The sequence below is a fragment of the Corylus avellana genome, chromosome ca2 (genome assembly GCF_901000735.1).
Source record: "Corylus avellana chromosome ca2, CavTom2PMs-1.0".
NCBI lineage: Eukaryota > Viridiplantae > Streptophyta > Magnoliopsida > Fagales > Betulaceae > Corylus > Corylus avellana.
The window spans coordinates 39967802-39980441 of NC_081542.1; the positions used below are offsets into that span (position 1 = coordinate 39967802).

The following is a 12640-nucleotide window of genomic DNA, read 5'->3' on the forward strand; positions in this document are numbered from 1 at the left end:
AATTTTGACACCAGCATTGATATTGGGTGCTAATATGGATTTTGGCGTGTCAAATGACACACGTGGCAAATGAAAAACTGTTAACTTTGACGACAAAGTGATAGAATGACCAGTTTAAAACTTGGGCAAAACCTAAGGCTATATTTTGGTAAGAGCCGATCTCTATTCATCAAAAAAAAAAAAAAAAATCAATTCCTAATATTCATACTTTTTACATCACATTAATTACTTTTTACTACTATTTAAATTAAAAAAATTAAAAAAAAGGTACATTTTTCACTTTTTCATACTTTTACTTTTCTTTTCTTTTTTTTACATCAATCAATTGTTGCTACTAAAATAAAATAATAATAATAACAATAAATTAAGTAATTAATTAATTAAAAAAAAAACCTTCAAGGCTCTTCCCAAACAGAGCCTTAAGGATTTTATTCTTGAAATTAAAAACCAAATGACTAAATCCAAATCAAATGAAAACTTAACATCTAAATATAATTTTTTTCAAAATTTTATCCATAATTGACCATATTGTGAATGTACATGCATGATATAGTGTGATGTTATCTAATCACCCATAAGAGGAGTCCGCTTAACCGCCTGGTCCGGTCCTATCATAAGAATTTGTTGAGCATTTTCTTTTTTTTTTTTTTGAGAAAATTTGGGAATCTTATTCAAGCTCAAAACCCGAGCAAATCAAGAAAGGGGAAAAATTTCCTCCTTCCTAATAATACCACCAATACATGATGGAATAGAATGCCACCAATATTTATCAGTGACATGGATACAAGCCTCTTTTGCTAAGCTATGGGCAGCAGAATTTGCTCCCCTAACAACATGAATGAACTTTGACGTTGCGAGCTCGCACATATACCGTTTTACATCTTCCACAAAATGACCATAGCTGCTCTCACATGATCCGGTAGAATTTATTGCCTTCACAATTGTTAGAGCGTCTCCTTCAAAAATAACATTTGAGAATCCAAGCTCTTTTGCAAAAATCACTGCATGAAGGGCAGCTAGTGCTTCAGCCCTTGCCGGGTCCACTGTAATCCGTTGATTTATACCACATGCAACCAGAAATTTTCCATGCTCGTCCCTTGCTACTAATCCCAGCCCCACACAATCGTTTTTTTGATCAATAGCAGCGTCCCAATTAACTTTCACCATATTCTCCGGCGGTGGCTCCCATCTAATCGGTGGTCTTTGCTGTTCTGCAATGCTCGTCCCTTCAGGTTGTGCATTTACCTTCTGAAAATCCTCCAAGGCCGATGCAGCATGCATAACCACTTGTTGGGGAGCAGTGAAGACCCCTCCGTGAATAACATCATTGCGCCTCATCCATATTCTCCTTGCTATAACCACAAACAGCTCCAGTTCTGGTTGATCAAGCCGACCAATCAGCTCCTCAAAAATTTGTGCGAAGTCCCTGTTGTTGCATGTGCTCTTCTGTAATTTAATAGGACCGCTGCTCCAGACATCGGACGCTGATGGGCAAGACCAAACAATGTGCTCAACACTTTCTTCTTCTAAGTTGCAAATTGGACACAAAGGTGAGCTAATCACCCTTCTCTTAAAAAGGTTGGCTTTTGTAGGAAGGAGATTATGGCAAGCTCTCCATACAAACATTTTCACATTGTTGGGAACGTTTAAATTCCAACAAACCTTCCATATCTCACACCCTTGTCCCTGCATCGACGCTCCCCCCCGTCCCTCTGCTTGCATCTCTACAGCCAAGTGATAAGCACTACGAACGGAAAACTGCCCATTCGCAGTACACCTCCAGATTAATTTGTCTTTGGGAAGTAAAGGGCTCAAAGGGATAGATTTAATTACTGCAGCCTCTTCTACAGAAAAATTTTCTGAGATAATAGAATTGTTCCATCCACCCGTAGCCCCATCAATAAGGTCACTCACCTTAGAGTTTAATGCAAGATGAATCCTTGGGGATTGTACAGAATAGGTACTCGGTGTTGGCAGCCAACAATCCCCCCATATCCGGATGTCTTCTCCGTTCCCCACCCTCCAAACCGTGCCCTTCTTAATGAGCCCCTTAGCTGAAATTAAACTTCTCCATGCCAAAGACGGCCTCTTTCCTACTTGAGCCTCCAGAACTGTTATTGTAGGGTGGTATTTTGCTTTAAAAATTTTTGCCACTAGAGACTCCGGATGTTGAACAAGCCTCCAAATTTGTTTCGCCAAAAGAGCTTTATTAAACAACACCAAATCTCGGAATCCTAGACCCCCTTGTGCCTTCGAAATGCCCATCTTTTCCCAACTCATCCAATGAATTTTTTTATTGTTCTCCTTATTCCCCCACCAAAATCTTTGCATAAGCCTATTGATCTCCTTACATAGAGAAATCGGTAAAAGAAAAACTGACATACAGTAGGTAGGGATGGCTTGTATGACTGCCTTCAACAATACTTCCTTCCCGGCTTGAGAGAGAAAATTGACTTTCCAGCTTTGCAAACGCTCCCAAACTCGATCCTTAATATTCTTGAAAGCCTTTGACCTTGATTTTCCCACAAGGGTTGGAAGTCCCAAATATTTTTCATATTTTTGGGTGGCTTGCAATCCAGATAGGCGGGTAATCTCATCTCTTTTTTCAGCACTAGTATTCCGACTAAAAAAAAGAGAAGTTTTATCCTTGTTCAACTTCTGACCTGAGGCTGCTTCATACTTATCAAGAATCTTGGTGAGTCTTCGCCACTCCACCGAATTAGCCTTACAAAAAAGAAGACTGTCATCCGCGAAGAAGAGGTGGCTGATTCTTGGGCCATTTTTAGAGGTAGGCACCCCTGTAATTACCCCGTTAGCTTCCGCTTTGCTAAGCATAGAACTGAGGGCCTCTGCACAAATTAGGAACAAATATGGTGAAAGGGGGTCGCCTTGACGCAAACCCCTTTCTGGAATTATATGTCCCACAGGTTGTCCATTCACAAGAATTGCATATGTGACCGTTCGAACACACTCCATTATCAATTGCGTCCATCTAGCAGGAAACCCCATTTTGCACATAACTGACTCCAGAAAAATCCACTCCACTCTGTCATATGCTTTACTCATATCCAGTTTAATTCCCATGTAGCCTACTTTGCTCCACATTCGGGTGTGCATGGAGTGTAGAGTTTCATAAGCTGCTAAAATGTTATCTGTAATCAATCTTCCTGGAAGAAAAGCACTTTGGAAATGTGATATTACATGAGGGAGGACCTTCTTAAGCCGATTAGCCAACACTTTTGAGATAATCTTATAAATCACATTACATAAACTAATTGGCCTATAATCCATAACACTTTTAGGATTATTATTTTTTGGGATCAATGCAATATAAGTGGAATTAATAACAGGCTCCATAACAGAACAATTAAGAAAATGGAGAACCGCCTCACATACCTCCAAACCCATCGTACTCCAATGTTGTTGGTAAAATCCCGCAGTATACCCGTCGGGTCCCGGTGCTTTTAACGGAGCCATCTGCTTAAGGGCATCCTCAACCTCCTCCTTTGTGAAAATTTCCAGAAGTTGTCCTCCCATATCTGGAGTCACCTTCCTGTCCAGAGCTCCCAAACACTCCTCAATGGCTTGAGGCCCTGCCGAAGTGAATAGAGTTTTATAATAAATTACAAAAGCTTGCTCTATCCCTTCGGGTGTTGACCATTCCTGACCATGAGCATCACTAATCTGAGAAATTAAGTTGCGATTTCTCCTTTGCGTGGCACAGGCGTGGAAAAACTTGGTGTTGCGGTCTCCATGACGAAGCCAATCCTCCTTGGCACGTTGTTTCCATTTTGTATCCTCTTGCTCTAGAAGCCCATTCACTTCTTCTCTGAGAGCTTTTTCAGCCCCCATCTCTACATTGCCGTCCCCTCCCTGCAACATCTCAAGCTCTTGTGTTTTTGACCGAATAAGATCTTCGGTAGCCAAAACTGTTTTTTTGACCCATTTCTGAATTGACCGCTTGCAGTACTGAAGCTTGCCGTGGACATTCTGCAGTGGGTTCCTGCTCCTTGGTTTTGCCTTCCAAAATTTACCCACTTCAACAACAAATTCTGGATGGTAATCCCAACTAGCTTCAACTCGGAAAGGTCTGCAACTCCTCATTCTAGTCCCGCCAAATCCCAAGCTAAGAAGCAAAGGGTTGTGGTCAGAATTTCGCCTGGCCAGAACCTTCACCTCTGCACCTGGAAAAGCCGAACACCAATCTGGATTTGCAGCAGCTCTATCCAGACGTTCTTGGGTAAAAGTGCTGTCCGGCCGACCGTTATTCCACGTAAACTTTGGTCCTTTGAAACCCAAATCACTAAGCGAACAGTCCTCCAATGCTTTCTGAAACTCCTCCAATTGTCTCCTAGTCTTGGAAATAGCCCCCCGTTGTTCTGAGAAGCTCACAATCTCATTGAAATCTCCCATACATAGCCAAGGAGTAGGCGAAAAATTCATAAGATGGCGGAGAAGGCCCCAAGCTTCCCTTCTTTTTGCAACCTCGGGATGGCCATAAAAGCCAGTAAATTTCCACTCCACTCCATTCCCGTTTATTCGAATAGTTGCATTTATATGTCGGCGACTATAGTTCTGAATTTCCACATTAAAATTATCTCGCCACAAAAGAATCAAACCTCCGCTTTTCCCCACACTATCCACTACAAACATGTTTTGCATCCCAAGTTTGATTCTAAGAAAATTTAAATTTTTGTCATGCACTTTGGTTTCCATGAGGAAAACCACTGTGGGTTTCTTCTCCTTCACCATCTGATGAAGGTCACGAACTGTCCGAGGGTTCCCAAGCCCTCGGCAGTTCCAACTTAGGATACTCATATTTGATGGCGGGGCTGCTCCGCAGCCACCGCCACTTCATTGTCTCCCTCGCCAGGTGAATCCGCATACCTGTTGCGCTTTCCTTGCAAGCTGTCCACCTCTGTGTTCTCCCCATGAATTTTTCGCTTTCTAGAATTTTCCCCATCACCAGCTCGGCCCAAATCTGTTTTTTTCCCACGTTTTTTCCCATAACGTGTGTTTACCATTGGAGACTCATCTGCATGCCCACTTGGGTACGTTGATTTGCTTCCAAAAGTAAAGAGCCCATTGCCCTCTTCATGTTGCACAGATGTCACAACCCGATTTGCTTTCCCTGCCAGCTTATCACCACTTGAAATCTCCCTTATAAATTGCACACCATTGACTTTGTCCAAGGAATCCCATACCATTTTTTCTTTTATGGTATCCCATTGCCCAACGTAAATATTTTTTCCTTTATTACAATTAATTTCCTCACTAACTTTTCCTCCTTTTGACTCTCCCCTTCCTTCCCCTTCTCCATTATTACTGCTAATATCTCCATAAAGTCGTCCCATAACAGTTTGCGCAAGATCTGCTCCTCCCATAACTACCCTTTCTTTCTCCTTTAATGCTCCCTTATTCCCGCTACCTCTTTTGGAAGGAGATAGGCTGGAATTCCGGGATACATTATTACTCCCTCCCTTCACCGGCGTTGTGGCTGTTCCAGCTGACCCACCGCCGTGTTCAGCCCCAACACCTCCACCGACATCCCCCATGTGTCTCCATTGCTGGTGTTGACGATCTCCTTCGAAAAAATTCTCTGGTTGATTGCGTCCCCACTTTCCGCCATGATTCCATCCTCCACCTGTTCCCCGTCGTCTGTTCGGTGAGGGGACTCTAAGCCACGGCCCAAACTCAGGCTCCGTCTCTCTTCCATATGCCCGCTGTCCTCCTACCCGTACACACCCCCTGGTACCATGCCTGATGACACCACACCTGAAACAGTACTTTGGGATCTTTTCGTACTGAAAAGGAACCCAAAGTGTATTGTTCCGAAGTGTGATAGTTCTCCCCCGGGATAAAGGCTTTGCTAGGTCTAGAGTGACTCGCACTCTAAGATATTCGCCCCACCCTACTCCATCTTCGTCGACATCCACCTCTTCCACCTCACCAACCGATGCTCCAATCTGTTGCCCAATCGCCTTCCCCATGCACGCCAGAGGCAAATTATACATGCGAATCCAAAATGCCGCCTTCTCAAAATGCAATTGAGAAGGTGGGGTTATCCCATCAAAGTCCAGTAAAGAGACTAAATGCCCATCAAACGTCCATGGTCTACCCTCCATTATTCGGGATTTATCCCATTCATGTTCAAAATCAATGAGGAAAAGATTTGGCCCCAAAGTTTTGAAAGAAACCCTACCAGTTGGTTGCCACGCACGTAGCAATGGCGTCTTCACTATCTCTTTTCCCACTGTTCTATCAGCCAACAGTTTCCCAACCACACACGCGTTGCCTCTGTCCACCAATGGTGCAATCCCATTCTCAGAAATCCCCAATCGCACATCCTCCTCCTCCATCAACGTCAGTTTGCCCCACAGTGTCGTCAACTCCTCAGTCATGTTTCCCATTGAGAAAATCACCCCTTTCTCCGACCTGTAAAGGATGGAGATATGCTGCTTCACCTCTAGGGTTACTTAGAGAGAACCACTAGAGAGAAGAAAAAAAAACATACCATCTATTATTGAGGCCTATTCCGACTGACGGAACTTAGATGTTGAGCATTTTCAATTGACATGCAATTTCAATAAAGAAAACGGGTAAGATGGACCAACCAAAAGAAGTTGACCAATCCTTATGAGAGACGACTGTTGATTGTATTGGCCGTTTGGTAACGTAGAGACAAAAATAGATGTTTGATAACGATTTTTAGGAAGTGTTTTTTAAGTGTGAAGAAAATATTTTGATTTGATATAAAAGTTAAAATGTTTTTAATGAAATCTAGATTTGAAAAGTGTTTTTATTTTGAAATATGCTTTGAATTTTGAATTATTTGTTGATGACTACGAGATACATGTGTAAAAATACTTTCGAAATAGTGACTAAACAAGGATGCAATACGAATTGAAAAGCGTTTTTTGTTTGAGAAAAATATGCGTACCTCGTCAAATTGATACTCAATTTGAATTGTCCTCTCAAACTAAAAATTATATCAATGTCCCTCTAAACTATCAAAAAAAATTATAATATACCCCTTTTGTCCTGCAAAAAGATAAAAAGATCGACCTTAAAAACCTTTTAGGGTTAATTACATTTTTAGTACTTAGGATTTCACGGTTTTATTTTTCCCTACTTAGGTTTCAATTCGTATCATAGATGATACCTGAATTATGGGTAAATACCAATTTAGTATCTCTATCTCCATTCCGTCAACCAAACTAATGGACTGCCATGCGAGTGGTTTCGGCCGCCCCCTGCGTCCCATCTAGTGGTCGTGCGAACCACTCCTAATGCCTTTGGGGGTGGTTCGACTACTCCTAATGGCCAAAAAAGGGTGGCCGAAACTACCCTCAAAGGCCTTTGGGCACCCTCAAAAGGCCATGGGGTGGTCAAACCACCCACAAACCGGCAGTTGGGGGTGGTCAAAACCAACCCCATTGCAATCCGTTAGTTTAACTAATAGAGATACTAAATTGATATTTACATATAAGTCAAGTACTATATTTGATACGAATTGAAACCTAGGTGAGAAAAAATAAAAACATGAAAACCTAAGTACTAAAAAGATAATTAATCCAAAATTTTAATAAGACAAAAAAGCCCCTATAAAAAAACAAAAAAAAAAAACAAAAGTGGAAGATGGGGGCCCAAGCCACACCTTGGCTCCCGGCCCTGCCAAATGCTTCTATATTTCAATGATTTGCGATTTGGTTTAAAATGGTATATTTTGTCTACAAAATTACAATGCCAAATACACCCGTATGTAGGCTTTAGCCTTTAGGGGCACCTAGTTTGAATTCACTGATAAAAGCTGGGAGATCAATCGTAGCATTGGAGAAGGGATTAAACAAATTAATGTGGGTTTGTTTCTTCATCCAAAAGCACCACCCACCGGTGAGACAAGCCCACTCACCAAGCATCAAGTAACCCCTCGAACACGTTCTTGATCATGTGAAGCTTTTTCTCTGTGAGGTTGAAGAAGCAACACTGCAACGGCTATGAGTAGCATCGACTTTTTCGTAGCTGGGAAGCATGAGCCATTCAACTTAAGGCTGTGGACTATTGCTTGACAAGGAGGACACAATTTTGGAAGCTTCAGCCATTGGCATTGAACACCAAATCCTTCCCTCTCTGTTCTTTAGAGAAAACGACGTCTTTGAGGGTGGCTAAATCTTCTCCAACACTTTTGGTCATAAGGGGTGGTCGAACCACTCTCTTTTTCAAACAAATTAATGGTATGAAATTTTTTTGGACAAAAATCTTCTTATCTTAAGAAAGAAAAATCTTATTAGATGAACTAAAGTTTTTCTTTGTTAAGTTCCAAATTTCTCAATATCTTTTGTTTTGTATTTATTAATATGTTTCTTTATTTGAAGTCGGTAGAAAAAAGAAAACTAATTAAAAACACATTTTAGCCCGTCACTTCTCGCATTTCTAAGCTATTTTCTTGAAAGCATATGCTTTTATATATGTGGTATATGATGATAACTAGATGATAAAAAAAGTAGAAAATTAATGTTCACTCCATGGCTGCGTGTCATCTTACATTGAATAAAGGTGATATGATAACTTCTCTGAGGACTAGTACTGAATAAGAAGGAAAGGAAAATACCCCCCCAACAACCTCATTTCATACTGCTCAGATGCTATCATTAGGGCAGGACATAAAATCGTCAGACAGATCAAGTTGTGCTTCTAGATCTTCAGCCTTGTCTTCATTCTTATAACGTGATATATACGACATATATAAGATGTGAAAGTTATACAAATTCTCACGTTTAATTTGTAGAAAACATTAAGCCAATTATGGCAGCCTAGAAAAGTGTTGGCCCTTTCACTTTCGACCTTGATCATTTCCAAAGCTTAATTACGTACGTAACACATGAGGCAGAGGCGCCCAGTGTTTGATCAACATCTGGCCCATAATCAATGAGAAAAGTCCATGCATGGCTAAGACTATCAAGGCCCAAAATTTACCATCTACCCTCCTCATGCCCCCTGTTTGCTTTCACTCTCCCAAACCCAAAAAATTAAGAAATTGAGAGGAGAAAAAAGAAGGATAAATTTGTACAAAAATAAAATATTAATTTGAAGTTATAGGTTTAATCACCAGAAAAGTATACATTACTGCTTAATCAATTAAACGTACGTAGTCATTCCTAAATTGTTGGGAAATTTAGGCCCTGTTTATTTTGGTGTAAAATATTTTTAGTTGAAATTATTATTATTTTTTTCTGAGCAAAAAAGATAGGTCGGGGAGACTAATTGTGGCTATCCTACATGAGTGTAACTATAGTAGCACCTACCCGCTGGGAGCCGCATATATAGGAGGGGCCTAAACGGTAGGAACCGCAGGCGTTCTCGCAAGTTCAACTAAGCCATAGCCTGACTCAGCCCCACCAAGGCATCAATGAAAATCCAAAGTGGCTAATACTAATTAGGCATATGTAAGGATTCTCCGTTAACTGCGAAGATTCAAACCCTCGCCCTACTACATGCTCTGACTACTTGAAAATTTCATTGAGCCATTGAACCATCACCCTTGATGATGGCTATGTTTTATTGTTTGTTTGCAAACTCAAAATTTTTCAAAAAACACTTTTTTAACTATTGTACCATGTGGAAAATTTTCAAATACTTCTTATATTTTTATATAATATAAGGAGGTACGTACAAGGAAATGAGAGAAGGCAAATAGGAATTAAGAAGGAAGAGAATGTATGAAAATAGAAGGCTGAGATCTAATGCAATTCCTATCCACATTGCTTGTAATTTGGATAAGCAACTGTAAAATGGTCAGTGTAGGGCCTACTTGTTGGGGGCAGGTAGGCGACATAAGGATCCCTTATAATAACATGCTTGGGTGGAATAGCAGTGAAAAATATTTTACCCGTAAACCATTTTATACCTCATGGTAGTTATTTTCCTCCGTCAACTAAAAACATTTTCTAAGTCCTCTGTCAAGAATAAAATTAGCTTTCCACAGTAGTGTGCGTACGACCTCAGACATATATAGGATACCTTTTAATCTTAAATAAATTGATATTGGTCTAGTATGAATACGTGTGTCAAAGGAAACATAATGGCCATGAAAGATTTCTCGTTTTAATTTCCACAAAATGATGAAAGCATAAAAAATTAGTGATTTTTAGTTTGACATTTTCCAAAGCACCTCCCCAAATGTCAAGCCTTGGAAAAAGATGGCGGTACGAAATTCCTACTCCAAGGACTTTTCAGGAAGCTCCCCATCAAAGACATTTCCACCTTTCACAAGAACAAAGTAATATTTATGTGTTAAATAGAAAATATTAAAACAAATAAACTCTTAGCAAATCGAAAGAATTTGAGAGATAATCAAAGGCTTGGGAGCAGCTAGCTATGGGTCGTGATGATGATATTGATGATGAAGGCAATAGATTTGGTATCAGCAGCAAGATCATGGGCACCGCTATCTTCTCCCTATTCGCCGTCGTGGTGATCATCGTCCTCCTCCATATTTACGCCAGATATCTCTTAAGACGCCAAGAAAGAAGACAGCGTGATTCGCCGTATAGGGCAACAACCACCACCACCACCACCACCACCACCACCCAAGCTGCACCGGATGATCAAATCCGCCGACATCCGGCGGCCGGGAAAGGTCTCGATCCGATGGTCATAGCCTCGCTGCCAAAGCTCACCCACAAACCGTCGGATCATAGTGAAGCTGTAGAGTGCTCGATTTGCTTGAGCACCGTGGGGGAGGCGGCCACCGTCAGGGTTCTACCAAATTGTAAGCATATGTTTCATGTGGAGTGCGTTGATGTGTGGCTTAGCTCGAACACAACTTGCCCCATCTGCCGCACCGCGGCTGAGCCAAGGGTGGTTCATCCGGTGCAACCCACGGCTCCGCCTGCTGAATTCGAGAAGGCGGGTGGGTCGGGCGGGTCACGAGTAAGCTCATTTCGGACGATGCTTAGCATGGAGAGATCGTCTAGGAGGGTTCAGAGTTGTGGAGATCATGATGAAGTGGGCGCAGAAGATCTAGAAAGACAGTGATTGCTGGGTATAATTACCTAATTAATTAGTATTTTTAGGTAATTATATATTTTTCAAATTCTTGGTATAAATATATGAATATGGGGTTCAATTTTTTATATTGGTGATGATAATGTTGTAGCATATGGGACCAGACAATATTGTATGAGTACTGCCTTCCCAGTTTACATAAGACAAAATATTATAGGATTCACTTTGGTGTTGATTTATGTAGTTTTCCATTGCATGTATGTAAAAGGATATTGCATTAATGCCGTAAGGTTTTTTAGTTTATGGAACATCCTCAAATTACCATTATATTGATAATGCCTTTTTCAAATTACTAAAATACTGTTAATGTTTCTAAAACTGCAAAAAAATAAAGATGACCATAATTTTTTTTTAATAAAACAAAAATACCCCTATAAATTTGAAAAAAAAAAAATTAAACAAAGAGAGTCCCATAAAAGTCTAAAAGCCCACAGACAAAGTTTTCCTTTAAACTGGGTTGAAGAAATTTCCTTCAATCTAGTCTATAAAAGTGACATGTATCCCTGAACATGTGAAACCTCAAAAAAAAGACACATGTCACTTTTTATAGACTAAAATGAAGAAAATTCTTCCAACTCAATTTGAAAAAAAAACTTTATCCAAATCTCACTATGCGGCCAACAATCAAACAACTCGTTCGAGGGACACACTCAAAAGGAATCCGGGATAAGAGCATTCCTATTTTGGTGAGCAAATTAAATCACTAAGAACCATTTATTAAAAAAAAAAAAAAAAAAAATCATTCTCGGTAGCTTCAGCAAAATGATGCTTTTTTATTTGGTAAGTAATATTCACTCATTAAAAAAATAATAAATAATAAATTTCTCGCTCCCTTTCTTGTATCTTTTTTGAAAACAAGACAAACGTTCATTTCTTTACAACATTGAACGTACGAGAACTGACTCGACTGAGAGCATGTAACCTTTTTTGAAAAAATATGACTGAGGATAAAAAAAAAGTTTTTAGAAAATGTCACCATTAGGAAAAGCCAAAATTTTTAAAAATATAACCATTAAGATAAAGACAAATATTAAAAAATATGACTGTTAGAATAAGAAAAATATTTAAAAATATGATGGTTAGAATAAGACATATATTCAGAAATATGATAGTCAGGAGAAGACAAACATTAAAAAATATAAATGTTAACATTTATATTTTAAATATGATCGTTGCTATTGGTGACCGAATAATGTCGCCGCTAATTAACATTTAATTATTATAATTTTTTATTTTTCTCTTCTCAATAGCGGCGACTTCATAGTCGCCGCTAATGACCCCTCATCAACGGCGACTTTGGGGGTCACTACTATTCAGGACTGAATAGCAACGACAAATTGTTTTAAATTTTTTTTTTTTTTTTTAAAATTTTTGATCATGTTATTAACAGTGACCCTGAGAATCGCCACTATTTACTCATCATTAGCAGCTACTATTAGCAGCGACTCTCAGAGTCTCATGTCGCCGCTAATGGTCAGTGATCATTAGCGGCGACATGTAAGCGTCACCGCTATTTGTTTGGTCGCTAATGACTATATTGCTTGTAGTGGTTAGAAAAAGAATAAAGAAATAT

The 12640-nt window shown here is 39.8% G+C and overlaps 2 protein-coding genes across 2 annotated transcripts; one reads left to right on the forward strand and one right to left on the reverse strand.

The window, feature by feature from the left end:
* Nucleotides 1-4814: 4814 nt before the first annotated feature.
* LOC132169771 (uncharacterized) lies at nucleotides 4815-6401 on the reverse strand. Its single transcript, XM_059580748.1, has one exon. It carries the CDS (start codon nucleotides 6399-6401, stop codon nucleotides 4815-4817), a length of 1587 nt encoding a protein of 528 aa, XP_059436731.1.
* Nucleotides 6402-10269: 3868 nt separating this feature from the next.
* Nucleotides 10270-11310, forward strand: LOC132172455 (E3 ubiquitin-protein ligase ATL41-like). The gene has a single exon (XM_059583964.1). It carries the CDS (start codon nucleotides 10378-10380, stop codon nucleotides 11035-11037), a length of 660 nt encoding a protein of 219 aa, XP_059439947.1. The 5' UTR covers nucleotides 10270-10377; the 3' UTR covers nucleotides 11038-11310.
* The last annotated feature ends 1330 nt before the right edge of the window (nucleotides 11311-12640 follow it).